Raw genomic sequence first — 19,950 nt, 5'->3', positions numbered from 1 at the left:
TCTCTCTCTCTCTCGTCCTCTCTCTCTCTCTCTCTCTCTCTCGTCCTCTCTCTCTCTCTCCCTCGTCCTCTCTCTCTCTCTCGTCCTCTCTCTCTCTGTCTTTCTCATCCTCTCTCTCTCTGTCTCTCGTCCACTCTCTCTCATCCTCTCTCTCTCTCTCTCTCTCTCTCGTCCACTCTCTCTCGTCCTCTCTCTCTCTCTCTCTCTCTCGTCCTATCTCTCTCTCGTCCTCTCTCTCTCTCTCTCTCTCTCTCTCTCTCTCTCATCCTCTCTCTCTGTCTCTCTCTCATCCTCTCTCTCTCTGTCTCTCTCTCGTCCTCTCTGTCTCTCTCTCATCCTCTGTCTCTCTCTCTCTCGTCCTCTCTCTCTCTCTCGTCCTCTCTCTCTCTCTCATCCTTTCTCTCTCTCTCTCTCTCTCTCGTCCTCTCTCTCTCTGTCTCTCTCTCGTCCTCTCTCTCTCGTCCTCTCTCTCTCTGTCTCCCTCTCGTCCTCTCTCTCTCTCTCTGTCTCTCTCTCGTCCTCTCTCTCTCTCGTCCTCTCTCTCTCTCTCTCTCTCATCCTCTCTCCCTCTCTCTCGTCCTCTCTCTCTCTCTCTCGTCCTCTCTCTCTCTCTCTCGTCCTCTCTCTCTCTCTCTCTCTCGTCCTCTCTCGCTCTCTTGTCCTCTCTCGTCCTCTCGTTCTCTCTCTCTCTCTCGTCCTCTCTCTCTCTCTGTCTCTCTCTCGTCCTCTCTCTCTCTGTCTCTCTCTCGTCCTCGCTCTCTCTCTCTCTCTCTCTCGTCCTCTCTCTCTCTCTCTCGTCCTCTCTCTCTCTCTCTCGTCCTCTCTCTCGTCCCGGGGGGTCAGCTACACAGCTAAAGGCATCTCAGGACTGCAGGGCCCTGCTAAATCAGCCCTGTTGTAAGAATGCCCGTGTCGGCCCCCTCACTAGCTGCTTTCCCAATCGTTTCCTCCCTGTGAGAGAGAGCAGAGCGGGTGAGACGCTGCTATTTTCCAGAGAGCCCGTGTTGTATAACTGGCTTCATTTTTTCCCAGTGATTTGAATGCTGTATTAAGAGCCGGGCGGAGGTATTTCTCCCGTCTTTTGAGGGTGGGAGCCAACTGCTCCCACCCTCTTCTGTCTTCTGAGGCGCGCTAGCCCCGTTGGAGATTTGTGGTGGTGTGTTTCGAGCAGGGCGCTTGCATTGTAAACGCTGGAGTTATGGGTTTTGAGTCTCACTTTAAATGGGCAATATACAGAATATGTTTTTACATATTAGGTCAGTAGGTCGTGTTAAGTACTTCAGTCACTTTGGTCAAAACGGAAGCATAACCCCCATCAGCAATATTTTCTAACCTCTGACCTTTTGCCCCAGGGACACACAGACGAGCTATGGGGGCTGGCGTCGCACCCCTTCAAGGATCTGTTCCTAACCTGTGCCCAGGACAGGCAGGTGTGCCTGTGGAACTCTGTGGACCACTCCCTGGAATGGACCAGGCTCCTGGATGTAAGAACCAGTATCTCCCTTTCGGGAACTATTCTATACGGCAGATTAAGGATCCACGCTCATCCACTACCCTTTTGATTTTATTAACAGACAATAATTGAAATGTTGATCCAAGTTTTTCGTTGAGATGCAAAGACATCTCAAGTTGGGAATCAGGCCTTACACAAAATAAATGTATGTTTGAAATGTATCTCTCTCTCTCTCTCTCTCTCCCTTGCTCTTTCTTTCTCTCAGGAGCATGGCCACTGTGCGGACTTTCACCCCAGTGGTGCTGTTGTGGCCATCGGTACTCACTCAGGAAAGTAAGTTCAGCTGGATCCCATCTCTAACTCTGAAGGACATTAGTGTCTTATCTGTCCCATCTCTCCTCCTGTACGGGGAAAGTCCATTCTTACGAATCCTCTTGTGTTGTTCTCCCCCTGCGTGTCCCAGGTGGTACGCTCTGGATGCAGAGACCAGAGACCTGGTGGCCATTCACACAGACGGCAACGAGCAGCTGTCAGTCATGCGCTTCTCCGTAGGTGGGTGGAGCTGGTCTTGCACACAGTCACGTGTTGAATGAAGCGCTGTTCATTCAACACACGCCTGCGGAGGATAATAGAACGCGGGTGGATCATTTACCCACAATCCTGTTCTCACTCCCTCCTCAGATGGCACCCTGCTGGCAGTGGGATCACATGACAACTTCATTTACCTCCACACCGTGTCGGAGAAAGGCCGCAAGTACACCAGATGTGGGAAGTGCATTGTGAGTACAGCACCATTTGTGTGTGTGTGTGTGTGTGTGTGTGTGTGTGCCTATATGCATGTGGGAAGATAATTTTCCTCAAAGAGACTCTGTCTTTGTCTACTGACTGTATATTTGATCTCCTCTGTGAATCTGTGATGACAGTGAAGGGAACAGTTCAGCACCCAGCATGGAAGAGGCCTTTAGCTTAGAAATATAGCCATAGTAAAGGCATTTCATCAACGTGAGTTATGCAGACTGCTGTGGTGTGTTGAATGATATGTGTGTGTGTGGGGGGGGCCCTGGGGAGTGCTTGTCTCCCTGCAGCTGGAGAGGTGGATATGATCAGTGCTTTCAGCGTGTATTAATCACAGGAAAAGCAACAGGAGAGAAACCGAGAGGGAGAGAGAGTATGAATTATTAATACATTTTGCATTGCCTTGGCACCGTCGGGATGCTCCGAGAAAGAGCGAGACCGACACCGAGATCCCAGCAGGGTAGAGGTAGCGGTGTACAGACAGTGATCAGTACGCTGTGCTGTGACCCCAGCAGGGTAGAGGTAGCGGTGTACAGAGAGTGATCAGTACACTGTGCTGTGACCCCAGCAGGGTAGAGGTAGCGGTGTACAGAGAGTGATCAGTACGCGGGGCTGTGACCCCAGCAGGGTTCAGGTAGCGGTGTACAGAGAGTGATCAGTACGTGGGGCTGTGACCCCAGCAGGGTAGAGGTAGCGGTGTACAGAGAGTGATCAGTACCCTGTGCTGTGACCCCAGCAGGGTAGAGGTAGCGGTGTACAGAGAGTGATCAGTACGCTGTGCTGTGACCCCAGCAGGGTTCAGGTAGCGGTGTACAGAGAGTGATCAGTACCCTGTGCTGTGACCCCAGCAGGGTAGAGGTAGCGGTGTACAGAGAGTGATCAGAACGCGGGGCTGTGACCCCAGCAGGGTAGAGGTAGCGGTGTACAGAGAGTGATCAGTACGCTGGGCTGTGACTCCAGCAGGGTAGAGGTAGCGGTGTACAGAGAGTGATCAGTACGCTGTGCTGTGACCCCAGCAGGGTAGAGGTAGCGGTGTACAGAGAGTGATCAGTACGCTGGGCTGTGACTCCAGCAGGGTAGAGGTAGCGGTGTACAGAGAGTGATCAGTACTCTGGGCTGTGACTCCAGCAGGGTAGAGGTAGCGGTGTACAGAGAGTGATCAGTACGCTGTGCTGTGACCCCAGCAGGGTAGAGGTAGCGGTGTACAGAGAGTGATCAGTACGCTGGGCTGTGACTCCAGCAGGGTAGAGGTAGCGGTGTACAGAGAGTGATCAGTACGCGGGGCTGTGACCCCAGCAGGGTTCAGGTAGCGGTGTACAGAGAGTGATCAGTACGCGGGGCTGTGACCCCAGCAGGGTAGAGGTAGCGGTGTACAGAGAGTGATCAGTACCCTGTGCTGTGACCCCAGCACGGTAGAGGTAGCGGTGTACAGAGAGTGATCAGAACGCTGGGCTGTGACTCCAGCAGGGTAGAGGTAGCGGTGTACAGAGAGTTATCAGAACGCTAGGCTGTGACTCCAGCAGGGTAGAGGTAGCGGTGTACAGAGAGTGATCAGAACGCTGGGCTGTGACCCCAGCAGGGTAGAGGTAGCGGTGTACAGAGAGTGATCAGAATGCTGGGCTGTGACTCCAGCAGGGTAGAGGTAGTGGTGTACAGAGAGTGATCAGTACGCTGGGCTGTGACTCCAGCAGGGTAGAGGTAGCGGTGTACAGAGAGTGATCAGAACGCTGGGCTGTGACTCCAGCAGGGTAGAGGTAGCGGTGTACAGAGAGTGATCAGAACGCTGGGCTGTGACTCCAGCAGGGTAGAGGTAGCGGTGTACAGAGAGTGATCAGTACGCTGGGCTGTGACTCCAGCAGGGTAGAGGTAGCGGTGTACAGAGAGTGATCAGAACGCTGGGCTGTGACTCCAGCAGGGTAGAGGTAGCGGTGTACAGAGAGTGATCAGTACGCTGGGCTGTGACCCCAGCAGGGTAGAGGTAGCGGTGTACAGAGAGTGATCAGAACGCTGGGCTGTGACTCCAGCAGGGTAGAGGTAGCGGTGTACAGAGAGTGATCAGAACGCTGGGCTGTGACTCCAGCAGGGTAGAGGTAGCGGTGTACAGAGAGTGATCAGAACGCTGGGCTGTGACTCCAGCAGGGTAGAGGTAGCGGTGTACAGAGAGTGATCAGAACGCTGGGCTGTGACCCCAGCAGGGTAGAGGTAGCGGTGTACAGAGAGTGATCAGAACGCTGGGCTGTGACTCCAGCAGGGTAGAGGTAGCGGTGTACAGAGAGTGATCAGTACGCTGGGCTGTGACTCCAGCAGGGTAGAGGTAGCGGTGTACAGAGAGTGATCAGAACGCTGGGCTGTGACTCCAGCAGGCCATCTCTACAGCAGTCTGGAGACCCACAGGGCCAGTGTGAATCACTCCACTGTTAAACACACTGTCGTTTTACACCTCCTCTGGCCTCCGCTTGGCTGCTGCTCGGTCTGCGATCTCTCTGTTTCTCTTTCACTGTTGTCTCTCTCCCTCTCTCTTTCCCTGTATGTAGTGTCTCTCACTCGTGGCTCCCGCCTCTCTGACTCGCTTTCTCCCCCGCTTCACTCTTCTACTTCTCTTTCATGTCCCTCTTTCATGTCCCCCCCCCCCAGGACCATGGTGCTCAGGTTGTGGTCACGGTCATTGCTTCTGGTGCTTGACCACTATGGTCTTGGTACCCTATTGTGGAACGAAACGTTACCAATGTTAACCCCCAGGCAACTTACCGTACATAGCCTGGCAGCCACAGCAGAGCATGCGGGTTGGGTAGTTTAATAACAGAGCAGAGATCAGAATCACAGCAGTTACATTTTAGATTTTTGAAAAACAAGCTTGGGGTTGCATGAGAGAGTATTAAAGCCAGATTCTCAATTGGTACGGTTCAAAGGCTCAGGGCTCCAGAGGGAATAAAGACATTGTGGGAAGGTTGGTTTGAGGTTTTATTGGCGTTGGCAGAGGACTGGGCCCCTGTCTGTAACCACAGATTCACAGCAAAGCAGAGAGACACGCTGATATACAGTATAAGTATATAACGATGCAGTTAGTTGTATGGATTTCTAGGGACACATGCAAATATGTATATGAGTCCTCTTGTTCAGATAAGGAAGTGCCTAGGATAATAATGTATAATTAGGGAGATGCATAAAGACATAAATACATTATTTTCTGTGTGTGTGTTTCGTTCAGTATGGGATTCAGATTTGTATGCGTTTGTGTGAGAAAGTGAGCTCAGCAGCTGTGGAGTGACTAGCCTTAACTTGGCAGGATGTCAGAGACGTGTGTGTGTGTGTATGATATGATTGCATGGGTCTGTGTGTTGGATGGAAGCCTGCAGACCTGAAGGAAATCAAACAAAGTGCCAAGATAGGCAAACAGAGATTCCCTCCCTGAGTCTTGAGTGTGGGGGGGAGGACAGACACACACAGTGTCTCCTCCAATGGGCTGTGGTGGAAGACTGGAGCTCGCTCCCAGGATAGTGCACTTAACCACTGCGTGGGCTAGTTTTAATAAAGGCAACAATCTCCTCTGAAACGATTAGCCAAACGAAGCTAGCCCTTCGCTGTACATGCCTGCCAGCTCCATGAATGTAACTGTTTCACCTCTCCTCCTAAATCACCTACTCAGCCTTCTGACTCTGTGTGGTTTTAACAGGGCCATTCCAGCTACATCACACATCTTGACTGGTCCCCCGACAACAAGTTCATCATGTCCAACTCAGGAGACTACGAGATCCTCTACTGTGCGTAAACACACCTTCGAATGAGTCTCATGTCGTTAGTAAGGCCGCAGCAGCAGCTTCATTGATGGAGAATGGGGCTAAATTACTGATCCACGTAGGGATGTTTAGCACTCAGACAAATGTATTTTTTTCACAAGCTTTTTCTTTAACAACCTACTGCGGTGGTGAAGTATTCCCCTGAACCTATGCCCCGGTTCTATCCTCTTTGCAGGGGACATTCCAAACGGCTGCAAGTACATCCGTAACCGTTCCGAGTGTAAGGACATCGACTGGACCACCTATACCTGTGTGCTGGGCTACCATGTCTTCGGTCAGTATCGACTTGGGCAATAGGGGTATGGCGGGAATGCTTTGGCTCTGTTCGTGGCTGTGCTATGCCGGATCTGTGTAGACTGTGTGTTTTTATGCTCACTGCTGTGGGTGTATAAAGCCTCTGTGGGTGTGAGACCTACTACTGAACAGAAAGTGCGGTCTGGGACTCGTTCCTGCGCACTCTTGACTTTCTGCCTTTCCCTGTTTTCTTTTTCTTCATCCTCCCTCATTCATCCTGTCTTCCTCTGCTCTCTTTCTCAATCTTTTTTTATTTTTTATTTTTATTTTTATCCGTATTACGCAAGTTTGTAACAGCGCCTAAACAGCCAACGCATGTCCTTCCCATTTGAACTCTTCTACCCGAATTGACCCTGCTCTGTTTCCCTACTGGTTTTGTCCTACTGCAGTATGTCGTGTCGTGGTATCTGCAGTGTTTCCCCACATCTTTATTGGTCTCCCTCCCTCTTTCTTTGTTCTCCCTCTGTCCATCTCTTTCTATCGCTCCCCACCCCTTTCTTCTCTCACTGTCTCGGGAGGGACAGGCCCAGGAAAACATAGAGCCCCCGACTCCACATATTTTAGTTCTTTAGGGGGCTGGAAAAATAGTTCTCTCTCTCGACTTTCAGATTCCTCAGTTCTCAGCCAGTAGATTGTCCCTCGCTTAGGCTGGAACTGATCAGACCCAGGAGAGTAGAGATTTTCTATGTGCCTGTATCTCCCTGTGAGAGAGAGAGAAGGTAAGATAGGGAGTGTGTACTGTGCACGTTAGCGTGGATGAAGGCCCCTATGGTGTTGGTCTGCCCCCTGGTGGTATGCTTTTTGACACGGCTTCACGTACTCGAACATGTGGATAGGACACTAAGTCGAATCAAATTGGTTGTGGACACTTATTCTGCAGATGATATCGCGGGTGTTGTGAAGTGTTTATTTTCTTCCCGACAGTGTGATAATAAAAGTTATACCTAACAATACAAAACAACACACGCTAATCCCCCAAAATGTAAGAAAGGAAATAAGAAATATACTGATATCAGAATGAGCCATGTCAAAGTCCTGAAGTATAAATGTAAATAATGGTGTGTGTATAGACAGTGGGGACAGTACATGAATAGAACATCTGTGTACAGCAGTAGTTATATAGGATAACACTAGACTAGAATACAGTATCTACATATAAAGTGGGTAAAACAGTGTGTAAACACTATCAAAGTGACCCGCGTTCAATGACTATGCACATATGGCAACAGTCTCTAAGGTGCAGGGTAGAGTACCGGTTGATAGCTGGCTAGTAACAGAGGCTAAAGTTCAGGGCAGGTTCCACTGCTATGACAGCGGGGCAAAACAACCAGTGTGTGTGTGTGTGTGTGTGTCTTCCAGGAGTGTGGCCTGAGGGTTCCGATGGTACAGACATCAACGCTCTGATCAGGTCCCACAACAGGAAGGTGATCGCTCTGGCTGATGACTTCTGCAAAGTGCACCTCTTCCAGTACCCCTGCGCCAGACCCAAGGTAAGCCTGGCCCCTAAGAACTCTAGTCCCCGTACTGCTCAACAGTACTGTCCTGGTATACATCTGTGGAGGCTGCTGAGGGGAGGACGGCTCATAATAATGGCTGGAACAGAGCGAATGGCATCAAATCATGGAAACCGTGTGTTTGATGTAATTTATTCCATTCCACTCCAGCCATTACGACAAGCCCCTCCTCCCCAATTAAGGTGCCACCAACCTCCTGTGGTAAACATACTGTATGTAGTATAGTCTACTGTAATATTTGCTTCAAATCCTAATATAATGTCTCCTTCCTCCGCAGGCACCTAGCCACAAATACAGCGCCCACAGCAGTCACGTGACCAATGTGACCTTCATGCACAACGACAGTCACCTGGTGTCCACGGGCGGGAAGGATACCAGTGTCATGCAGTGGCGTCTGGTGGAGAAGACCCCCTCACTGGTCCCCAGTGACTCCTCCCTCTCTCTAGGGGAGGGGCTCCTACATAACTCCATCCTCCGTGCTGCCATCCCAGCGGTGCCTCTGACGCCCACCCCCACCGAGCCGGCCGCGCCGCCAACCACAACCCCTGCCCCGCCCACCGTCCTCGACCTGACCTCTGACCCCACAGCGGCGCACTGCGGGGGAGTGGCTCTTGTCACACCTCCCCCCACGCCAACCTCCCCCACGACCAACGGACGGCAGGAGAGCTCCCCGGAAACCCCTCCCCCGCCGAGCTAACCCCGCCCCCTCTGACAGCACGCTGAGCCTCAAGGACAGCCTGGAACCCAGCGACGACACGGCCACGCCTAGCGACGAGGGCCGCCCTTTCACCCCACCCTCGTGAAGAGCCTCAGTTGTGATGCAGCCAGCGCTCCTCTCTCCTGCTCAGCACCCCCCCCTGGAGGTGCCTCGATGTCGCTGCGTCTCTCGGGCGGATTCCATCTCTGTTCAGGTCTCTTTTGGTTTTCAGTTTTAGTTTTGTCTTCGTGCTCTTCTTTTTGTTTCTTTTTGATGTCTGCGTTATTCGGAGAAGAGTGGCGGATGTACGTGAGACAAGGCAGTGATGTTAGTGGCTTATGTTGTTTTTTAAAGATGATCACCCGACGTTGTGAGAGCGTGAGGAGAGAATGTTCTGGTTGTTCTGGTTCATACGGTTAAGTATGTGTCAGCTAATGCTCACTCCTCAGTCCAGCCCTTATTCAATATTGATCACATGTCTAGGCTATGTTGCCATAGAAATGTATATACTCATCTAATCCTTACTCGATAATGCAACAACCTGCAATAACACACCATAGCATAATGTGCGACCACACACAACCATTAACACACCATCACATACAGCTGATGACAACATACTCCATCACTCCGGGCTGTGTGTGTGGGGGTTAAGGTTAGAATTAGTGTCAGGGTTAGAATTAGGTTTAGGGTTAGCAGCTAGGGTTAGGTTTAGGGTTAAGGTAAGGGTACAGGTTAGGGTTAGGGGTTAAGGAAAATTGGATTTTGAATGGGACTTAATTGTATGTCCCCACAAGGTTAGCTGCGCAAGACCTGCGTGTGTGTGTGTGTGTGTGTGTGTGGGCTGACATGCATGCAGACTGCCTTTCCATGGCAATAAGCTGTTCTCTCTACCAGAGTCCCTGCAGGGAACTCATCCATCCAGCCTCGTTGTAACGGCCAGAAAGGTTCATAATGAGCCATAGGACATCCTGTGGCCATGGACACAATGACCGCACTGAACCACCAGCGACCAGTACCCAGCAGACTCTCACCTGCTCGCCCTACAATAACATGCTACCATTTTCTCTGTTTATTTCTATTTCCCTTTTGGATGTATACCTTTTAAAATCTTATTCTGGGGACTGTTCCTTCTCTGCTGGAATGGACTGAGATGTTTTTTAGAAGAAAAAAAAAGAATATAAACAAAAATAAAAAAAGAGTCTTAAGTGTCTGCGAGCCGCCGTTTTATACATTGTGTCATTCTGGCTCATCCCCCCCTTTCTGCAGAAATCAGGACTAGATCACTCTCACAGGAATACACAGCCAGCAGAGGGAGGCAGAGAGCCCCTTCTGTCTTCTACACAGCCCCCCCTGTCTTCTACACAGCCCTCTATGTCTCCTACACAGCCCCCTCTGCCCCTCTCCTACACAGCCCCCTCTGTCTTCTACACAGCCTCCTCTGTCTTCTACACAGCCTCCTCTGTCTTCTACACAGCCTCCTCTGTCTTCTACACAGCCTCCTCTGTCTTCTACACAGCCTTCTCTGTCTTCTACACAGCCCCTCTGTCTCCTACACAGCCCCCTCTGTCTCCTACACAGCCCCCTCTGTCTCCTACACAGCCCCCTCTGTCTCCTACACAGCCCCCTCTGTCTCCTACACAGCCCCCTCTGTCTCCTACACAGCCCCCTCTGTCTCCTACACAGCCCCCTCTGTCTCCCTTCAGTGGGAATGTGCTGGTACATTTAGAGAGAGAGCGAGACTCTCTTCTGTTTATCGGCTGGAAGTAGAGGATAGAGAATTGAGAGATTGCCTTTTAATTGTCCATCCATGACTAGGGAGAGAAAGTGGAGGCTTTCTATAGCAAGGAAGGTTGAAGGACGATAGAAGGGATACTCATGACTAAGGCATATGTGGCAATGCACAGTAAAGACTTTGATCGGAAGTATAGTAATTTTCCAGGTTTGTCATTATCAGAAGGACAAGAGAGGACTGTGTAAAAAGGTATGTGGCGTAGAAAGGTGTGGTTGTAGTGAACACGGGACTGTGGAGGTAAAGTGCCTGTCGGTGATAGTGTCCTAAGGTCGGTAATGTGGCATTGACAGGGTTGTAGTGGAGAGGTAGAGACATTATCAATCATAGTGAAAGTGCACGAGGTGCATGCTTGTGTCGATGTTATACTGATGTTATTCTAGTGTTGGCCTCAGAAATGTAGCCTTCCAGCTGGCCCACAAAGAACCTCTTTCTCTTTTTATATGATGAGCGTTTCCAGATTTGTTTTGTTCTTGCAAATCAACTGGGTTTTCCCCCTTCCTGGGAATGCTTTACTATAGGTAGACTTTCTCTGTAGTTTGTCCTGTCGTTTTTTTTCCCTCCTGTGGTCCTGTAGTTGTAGTGAACATGGGATTTCCGTCCCAGAATGCTGAGTGGACGGAACGTGAACACACTTTTTGAACCCCGTACAATGTCAGGCGTCAATCTATAAATAACTTGTACCTTACGATATCTGGAGTCTTTCCGGAACGCTAGAAAGCAGTTTTCCCGGGTGGTGGTGGTGGTGGTGGGGGGGCATGGGGTCTTGCTAGATCTTCCCTCCCATACTCAATCATTTTGTACTTTCAGTTGTGGCTACTTTATGTATATAATGGTATGCCTGTGTGTATATATCTGGTCTCTTCATCTTGAGATAGACCCTCTGAACCATTTTTTCATTGCTTTCTTTTACCACTAGGGGGCACACTCCTCTCCAGCTCATCCACGTACAATACCGTGTGAAATAATGTCTCCCCGCAAAATGTGCTCTTCTTACCATGACAGGTTGTTATGGTGGGGGACAGTGGACCGGCTTTCTGTCACTTTTGTTTTTACAGCGTTTTCATGGCCAATCACCTCGCCCATCTAGACTTGGTTGGTGGTCTGCCAATCGGAGGCCTACAGCCGTTATGTACTGAGTGTTGCTTTGACGAATGGCCACGTTGAGAGGGGGTTCGGGGGTGGGGGTTTGGTAGGTTTTGCCTGTGTTGGTTAAAGGGAGGCAAAATGTTTTTTAAGATAGGGCGGATTAGTACGGTGTGGAGGATTTGGACACCAGGGCATCCCGTGTACTGGGCCCTGACAAGGATCTAAGGATTTTGAGAGGTAGAGGGCCATTATTTCTATTCAACCATATTTTTTAGGGGCCGATTTTCTGAAGGGCTTGTATAGAATCATGTTTTTATTAGTTAGATGGCTAGTATCCAAAACACACAGAGGAAAAAGGGAAGGGGAGACGTGAGTTCAGACTGGTCTGAAACCTCAGCCTTGTGAATGAATGTCTAAGTGTCCTGGGGTGGGGATGGGGGAGGTCGGGAGATGGGTACGCTGGGGTTGTCTCACCAACACTCCTTGAACAAAACAGCTGTGACACCGTGGTTGGAATGGGGGAGGGCATAAAGGAGTATGGGGAGGGGGGGGCACAGACATGTACAACCTTTTGTGATGTTCAAAATAAACATGGTTATGACCATGCACGATGACGGGGATACTGATGAAATGTTGAAATGATTTGACGGTGATGAGATACTGTATGAATGACGACAACAACAAAAACATGTTTCACACGATCTGTCTAGAAAAATACTGAAGATTTAAAAAAAAAATGCAAATAAACATTTGAAAACAGAGAGAAGCATTTATGTTTGAGTATTTCCACTGATCTATGTGTTGATCTTGGTCTGAATGTTTTGTGGTATGAAAGGGTTCGCTTCAATACATAATTTCAGTTTACATTGAGTCACTGTTGTGTTTCAGGAACATTGAGTTGCTGTCGGAGCGTGACAAAGTCCACCTTTAATCCTTCCTCAAACATCTCTATGTCCCTGAAACAGGCTCAGGGACATAGATGTTTGAGGAAGGATTAAATGTGGACTTTGTCAAGCTCTGACGACAACTCACTGATCCTGAAAACCAAACTGTGACGAGATTGTTTTGTGTCAATCTGAATCCTCTGATACCTGACCTGCTGAGTGTGTATGTGGGCATGCGTCCATGTGTATGTCTGTATAGTGAACGGTCTTCCCTAGTCAATTCTGGACCTTTCAGTCTCTAGTTGTGTCCGTTAAGTGGACAGTTCTCTGGCTGTGGTATTAGACTGTGGGTAAACAGAGGTCTCTGTGGTATTAGACTGTGGGTAAACAGAGGTCTCTGTGCTATTAGACTGTGGGTAAACAGAGGACTCTGTGGTATTAGACTGTGGGTAAACAGAGGTCTCTGTGGTATTAGACTGTGGGTAAACAGAGGTCTCTGTGGTATTAGACTGTGGGTAAACGGAGGTCTCTGTGGTATTAGACTGTGGGTAAACAGAGGTCTCTGTGGTATTAGACATTGTGAGTAAACAGTGGACAGAGGTCTCTGTGGTATTAGACATTGTGAGTAAACAGTGGACAGAGGTCTCTGTGGTATTAGACATTGTGAGTAAACAGTGGACAGAGGTCTCTGTGGTATTAGACATTGTGAGTAAACAGTGGTGGTATTAGACATTGTGAGGTCTCTGTGGTATTAGACATTGTGAGTAAACAGTGGACAGTGGAGACATTGTGAGTAAACAGTGGAGAGTCTCTGTGGTATGAGTAAACAGTGGACAGAGGTAGACATTGTGAGTAAACAGTGGACAGAGGTCTCTGTGGTATTAGACATTGTGAGTAAACAGTGGACAGAGCTCTCTGTGGTATTAGACATTGTGAGTAAACAGTGGACAGAGCTCTCTGTGGTATTAGACATTGTGAGTAAACAGTGGACAGAGCTCTGTGGTATTAGACTGTGGTATTAGACATTGTGAGTAAACAGTGGACAGAGGTCTCTGTGGTATTAGACATTGTGAGTAAACAGTGGACAGAGCTCTCTGTGGTATTAGACATTGTGAGTAAACAGTGGACAGAGGTCTCTGTGGTATTAGACATTGTGAGTAAACAGTGGACAGAGGTCTCTGTGGTATTAGACATTGTGAGTAAACAGTGGACAGAGCTCTCTGTGGTATTAGACATTGTGAGTAAACAGTGGACAGAGCTCTCTGTGGTATTAGACATTGTGAGTAAACAGTGGACAGAGCTCTCTGTGGTATTAGACATTGTGAGTAAACAGTGGACAGAGCTCTCTGTGGTATTAGACTAGGTAAACCGAGGAGTGGTGTCATTCTGATTCAGCAGATCTTGCCGACTGACTGCCACACAGATAACAAAAAGACCCACAGACTGCCAGGCACCACACACACACACACAGGAGAAAATTCTGTCCGTCTGTACCGCAAAGGGGAAAATGCAAGAGTGTCCCTATGAGCAGCATGATTCAGCATCCCACATTTGAAAGAACTTGAGTAAAGTGACCCTGTAAGTCCTGCTTGAATAGTTCTCTATGCTTAACAACACACTGATGAAATGATGTATACTGTAGCAGCATTTCAGACTCGAGATGGGTGGTTACAATTGCGTAGGACTTTATTTCATGTGACTTTACATCCAATTAAAGTTATTTTTGTCGCGTTATTTATACAAACGCATTCAATCACCAAGTGCTAAACAGCAAGTCGCTGTCGGCTGATATCACAGCTCTTCGTCCTCTGCCTGTCCTGGGCCGTGGAGTTAGTGTCCCCTGGAATCAGCTCTAGGCATTGCAGCGGTCCTTATAGCAGCACTTCCAGTCTGGTCGAGAGCAGAACTCCAGCCGAGCACAGCCCTTCTCCCCAGTCTCTGTAGAGGAGACAAAACATTAGGAGATGTCGTAGGATGAAGGTCTCTATCAGAAGATTTACTAGGACCAAGGATTTCACTCTCACAAAGCATTTTATTCTATAAGACTTATTGTTAGGCTACGGATTTGATTGAAGGTCTGTTGAAGGTCCAAACGTTGTGTTAACTGTTGTATTATGCAATCCAACGTAATCATGGGCACATCTGAGAGTTAATGTCATCGATCAGCCAATTGATCCAAAGAACCAGCCTTGCCAAGGACAAGTCATATTGCTCAGTCCTGGGCTGTCTGAAAATGTGACTAGCTGTCAAATCCTTGTTTCCTCCGTCCTCATTCCCGAATTGCTCGCCTCCCTTTCGAAAGGTTATTGGTGAAGGAAGTCCGAGGGGAGGGCCCATTTTCTCCTCTCCAATGAGCTGATGAGAGAGAGATGAACACAGCGCTTGTGTAGCAGGAGACAAGTGAAGGACTATTGCTGGTGATACTCACTCCTGGTGTAGCAGGCCTGCTGTGTTCTGCTTGAGCACTGTAGGAGCTGGTTCCTCAGCATCAGGAAGTCCTCGCCGTAACATTCAATGTTGTAGTCGGCTATGGCAAGGGAAGGAAGAGGGAAGAGGGTCAGGGTTACGTCATCAATGACCAAGGTATGTTTTGGGCTGGTTCACAGATCACTGGAGACAACAAACGTAATGGAATGATGATGTGGTCTGAGGAAGTACGTCAATCCCTTGCCAGCACGGTTATGAATGATGCAGAGCAGGAATTCAGTAATGTGAGTGTGCATGCGAGCTGCTGTGTGTGTGTGTCTGTGTGTCTTTACAGAAGAAAGGAGACCTAAGGGAGTGTAAAAGCTACCTCATGATAATGTTGGACAACACCAGGAAGTGTACAACCACATCTTCCTATACTATAGGATGGCGGTGGATGAAAAACAGAATATTAGGCCGGTTTGAGAAGTGCAGAGTTGGATAGGTTACTTTCTAAATGTTATCCGTTAGTTACCTGTCCAAAATTGTAATCAGTAACGTCACCTTTAGATTGCCCAGACTCAGTAACGTAATCTGATTACATGAAGTTACTTTTAGATTACTTTCCCCTTAAGCGGCATTAGAAGAAGACAATGTATGTTACCAACTGAACGACATCTATTGCAGAATAAATCCATGTTAAAGTTTACATAGCTGGCCATAGATAGATGTTAAATTTTACCTTATGGGTTGGTAATTTAGGCGTCTTCTAATCCATAACTTTCTACGACATATAATAATATGATTACATTATATATTCACATTAAAAGCCAAAGTCTATCAGAATTCCAGTCATTCCACTAAATGTTATACCCTTTGATCTTCAAGAATAGGACTTGGAAATATGGATGTATAGATTAGCCAAATTGTTTTACCTGAGCATAACCTCCAAACTAAGGACTTATTAGCCAGCCCTACTCTGTTTATGATTTTGTTGTCATGGAGGACTGATTGGGCTCATTGATTCGAGTTGAAAAATAAATGCTGCGCTCATGGAATGGCATACTTTGAGCACTACTGAAAAGTGCTATTTACATTTGAAAAGTGAATGTCATATGCTACATTTGCTGAAGGCCTATTGTTACCTTTTTGTTGGTGACACTTTGATATCTTGACAATATGCAGCTGTTTAAAGGGCAAGTCCACAGATAAAACAAAACGGCTTCCCCGCCTCTGTTTTGGTAAAGAGTGATGGGCCTGGAGAAATGTAACCACTCTCAGATTAACAGACAGAGCTATAGATGCAAGGACTGACCATCCATGATATCACAAGTATTATTTAAACCATGTTATGAGGCTATACAGTGTTTGTTTACATTCACAATGTTTACAAACAATGGAGTTAAACAGGCTTATATTTTGGGTTCTCATGGAGCGTGACAGATGAACTAAGCTCATAAGACATAAATTATATTCAAGAATCAATGGATATATATATATATATATAATTTATAAGTCCAAAAATGGATGTAGCAACTACAGATTGTCTTTTGAGCATGTGTCCATTACGTCTATGGATTTTATTTTTTACCAGCCTGAATTAGAATGAGCAATAAAATACCTACTTTTTCCCCATAGGATGGGATCTGCACTACGCAGCTGTTGAAGAGCGCATTTTTCACTGGCTGTCCACTGGTTTCAAAAACAATGATTTATAGGCAGCTTAAACGTTTTGAATTCAACTATTGTTGGGTTCAAATACACATTTCAATTTGTTAACAGCCATCCACAACCACAATCCGTAAGGCGCAAATAGCTAAATGAGAGAGCAGCAGTGTGATTCACATCAATGCGCTATGTAGATATCAATAATAAGTGATATCCGTATCGCTGTAGACTACACCACTGCTGTTACCCTTACCAAGCGTTTATTCAAGTTGGATCATCTTTGGATAACGACAGCAGTCGCACTATTGGAAGACATAGCTTGGATTTTGCTCTTTTCCCACGATCCATCAAGCACATTTGGTGTGTCATTGTAGTGGTCTCTGATTTGTGTTCTCTGAGTCGCTCAGGTGGAACAAATTTAAATTTGCGCCTTTTTTCAATGCTGATTTGAATGTCCTTGAGAAAACAGAAGTGTCCGATTTTTTTCCCCGCAAACATCCTTTGTGAATGTAAAAGTAATTATCTAGTTTTTCAAAAGTATCTGTAATCTAAATACAATATTTTTGCTGGTAATGTAAGGGATTACAGGTACCCTTACATGTAACAGATTACTCCCCAACACTGGAGAAGTGGTAGATCTTTCAGAGACCAAATTGCCAACCTCAGGATTATCATATAACAATTCATAAATTGGAACTTTGAGAAAGCTTTCAAGCCTTCAAGAACACCTACCATGCAAATATTTTTACTGAAGAATTTGTCCGTTTTTTATGATTGTGTTTCGCTTTTCATCTATTGCTGTGAATAACAACCTGTATTTTAACGTGTATATGGATGTGTAGTTTGTCTGTATTGTATTTTGATGTACTAAACAGGGCTCATCTGGAAAAGAGAACATTGGTTTTAGCATTACTTATACTGTCAGAAAGATAAAAATATCACCTTTCTGGTAAAAATAAATAGTTAGAAATTACTGAGGTGTAGTCACTTTTGAGGACACAATCTCAAGTACACTATACAAATATGAAATAATGAAAAATCATGTATTTTTTCATTTTCAATAAAAGTGTGTGAATAGGGATTGAAATGCTTTCTAAATATAGTATTAATCATAATGACTTACTATAAGACTGCACCTTTCTTATGACTGTAAAATAAATATGATCATACTTGGTGACAGAACAAAATTGGGACCATTTCATATAACTGACGGCAGAGTGAGTTCTACCCAACGAACTCTGTGCGACGCAGAGACGCCGCTCAAATGCCTGCTGACTCGTTGCAACTTCAGCTTTAAGCACAAAGTGATCGTCCCTCTGTGACCATGAGAAAGTGTTTTTTTTTTCATGTTGAGAGCTCTAAATCCGTCTGGTTGAGACCGGAGCTGCGATGTTCCCAGCCAGAGAAGCTCGATCCTTTGTCTGGATCGGCCAGAAAATGTGATATGTCGTGCCTTATGCAAAATGAGGTGTCAAATTTCACATACTGCATCTCAGCTGAGAGCGGCATGTGAAGTGGGACAACCAAAGATTTCATGAAGTGCACAGCAATGGATGCTGCGCCGTTCACAGAGCGCAACAATTGGTGTCGGAACCGGTCCAGAACCACTCAAACATTCACCAACCACTGCCTCTAAAGCTTACTTAGAATCCATTGGACAGAGGCCATCAGCAACATTTGACAGTGGGAGATCAAAAACAAGAACCTATTGAAGCACAAATGAAGAGGAGGAAGTGGTGCTTTTTAGGCAACGCTCTAAGAAGAAACGTGCATGGCGTGGATCAACAGACAGACACTTACCTTTAGCCCACAAGTTAAACGCAAGAGAGAAAGGCCCAAGCCCACCTTTATCTACTCCTCCACCTGCATCCTCACAGAGCAAGGCATTAAGATAGAGCGACTGTGAGATAGAAGGGGGTTGGAAGCAGTTTGTCTGTGAGATAGAAGGGGTTGGAAGCAGTTTGTCTGTGAGATAGAAGGGGTTGGAAGCAGTTTGTCTGTGAGCAGAAAGGGGTTGGAAGCAGTTTGTCTGTGAGATAGAAAGGGGTTGGAAGCAGTTTGTCTGTGAGCAGAAAGGGGTTGGAAGCAGTTTGTCTGTGAGCAGAAAGGGGTTGGAAGCAGTTTGTCCGTGAGATAGAAAGGGGTTGGAAGCAGTTTGTCTGTGAGATAGAAAGGGGTTGGAAGCAGTTTGTCTGTGAGATAGAAAGGGGTTGGAAGCAGTTTGTCTGTGAGATAGAAAGGGGTTGGAAGCAGTTTGTCCGTGAGATAGAAAGGGGTTGGAAGCAGTTTGTCTGTGAGATAGAAAGGGGTTGGAAGCAGTTTGTCCGTGAGATAGAAAGGGGTTGGAAGCAGTTTGTCTGTGAGATAGAAAGGGGTTGGAAGCAGTTTGTCCGTGAGATAGAAAGGGGTTGGAAGCAGTTTGTCCGTGAGATAGAAAGGGGTTGGAAGCAGTTTGTCTGTGAGATAGAAAGGGGTTGGAAGCAGTTTGTCCGTGAGATAGAAAGGGGTTGGAAGCAGTTTGTCTGTGAGATAGAAAGGGGTTGGAAGCAGTTTGTCCGTGAGATAGAAAGGGGTTGGAAGCAGTTTGTCTGTGAGATAGAAAGGGGTTGGAAGCAGTTTGTCCGTGAGATAGAAAGGGATTGGAAGCAGTTTGTCTGTGAGATAGAAAGGGGTTGGAAGCAGTTCGTTGAGGACCTATGTTCGGCAAGGAACTCAACGCACCAAGTGGAGTAAGTAAGCGTGACGTACCTGTGCACAGAGGGAGCAGCAGAAGCAGGACCAGGTAGGCTCTCATTGTTGGTCTCAGTCGAAGACTTCTCTTAGCAGCGGATAAGTCTGAGGTTCAAAGTGTTGGAGGGGCAGAGAGCCCCTCTGCTTTTATACTGTGTCGTGTGCTCAGACAGGAACACACACACCCACACAATGACAGGCACGGCATACACTCAGTGTTGACAAGGGTGGATTTCAGGGTTAAAGAATGGTGTCTAAAATGTCTTCCATATAAGGAAATGGTGTCTTATGTCATACCATGACTGTCGCATTATCAGTGGGAGTCTTGGAGCACTCCAATAACACTTCACCTCTCTTGGCTGACAAAGCTCACTGTTGACAGGAAACACTTCGTTAATAATGTTCATGAATAAACAATACACCATTCATAACACACGAATAAATGTTATTCATAAATCACACAAGTATTTAAATGTATTTATACACATTTATGAGCATGATCATTCTGAAGCATTTAGAACCAGTCATACAGAATGTGAACACTTAATGTTGAGTAAATGATTCCCTTTTTCTGTTTAGTTTCTGTTGCCGTTGAGAAACACAGCTAGAAAATATGACAAATGATGTGTGAGGGAACAGCCGGATCAAGTGGTCCGACTGCGCTCTCTCCTGGAGGTGGGCCACAGTACAGCCACTACTGATGAGCTCACCGGAGGCCAATTGACTGGTTGTTTGTGCTCTCTTAAGGACCTGACTGAAGGGGCAGAGGGGGAGGGGAAGAGTTGAAAGAGGAACTCCCAATACAGTTTCCTTCTTTTTGTTGAAGTCACG

The 19,950-nt window shown here is 47.1% G+C and overlaps 2 protein-coding genes across 4 annotated transcripts in view; one reads left to right on the top strand and one right to left on the bottom strand.

The window, feature by feature from the left end:
- The window catches only part of LOC112253520 (echinoderm microtubule-associated protein-like 4), a 118,202-nt gene extending 108,434 nt beyond the window's left edge, over window positions 1–9,768 (top strand). For all 3 annotated transcript variants that reach the window (XM_042323503.1, XM_042323504.1, XM_042323502.1), the window contains 8 exons: window positions 1,353–1,484; window positions 1,719–1,786; window positions 1,917–2,005; window positions 2,135–2,232; window positions 5,922–6,009; window positions 6,221–6,319; window positions 7,699–7,829; window positions 8,131–9,768. In XM_042323503.1, coding sequence (XP_042179437.1) covers window positions 1,353–1,484; window positions 1,719–1,786; window positions 1,917–2,005; window positions 2,135–2,232; window positions 5,922–6,009; window positions 6,221–6,319; window positions 7,699–7,829; window positions 8,131–8,550 — 1,125 coding nt within the window. In that variant the 3' untranslated portion in view covers window positions 8,551–9,768. The remainder of the gene's footprint in view (window positions 1–1,352; window positions 1,485–1,718; window positions 1,787–1,916; window positions 2,006–2,134; window positions 2,233–5,921; window positions 6,010–6,220; window positions 6,320–7,698; window positions 7,830–8,130) is intronic.
- Window positions 9,769–13,983: 4,215 nt separating this feature from the next.
- On the bottom strand, window positions 13,984–19,295 carry wu:fj16a03 (uncharacterized protein LOC335475 homolog). The gene is made up of 3 exons (XM_042323500.1): window positions 19,138–19,295; window positions 14,744–14,842; window positions 13,984–14,253 (listed from the first exon to the last, which is right to left on the bottom strand). The coding sequence occupies exons 1-3, from the start codon at window positions 19,181–19,183 to the stop codon at window positions 14,168–14,170; spliced, it is 231 nt and encodes a 76-aa protein (XP_042179434.1). The 5' UTR covers window positions 19,184–19,295; the 3' UTR covers window positions 13,984–14,167.
- Between the last annotated feature and the right edge of the window lie 655 nt (window positions 19,296–19,950).

The sequence above is a fragment of the Oncorhynchus tshawytscha genome, linkage group LG06, assembly GCF_018296145.1.
Source record: "Oncorhynchus tshawytscha isolate Ot180627B linkage group LG06, Otsh_v2.0, whole genome shotgun sequence".
NCBI lineage: Eukaryota > Metazoa > Chordata > Actinopteri > Salmoniformes > Salmonidae > Oncorhynchus > Oncorhynchus tshawytscha.
Note: the sequence above shows the minus strand (reverse complement) of the source record. Positions and strands in the feature narration are given on the sequence as shown.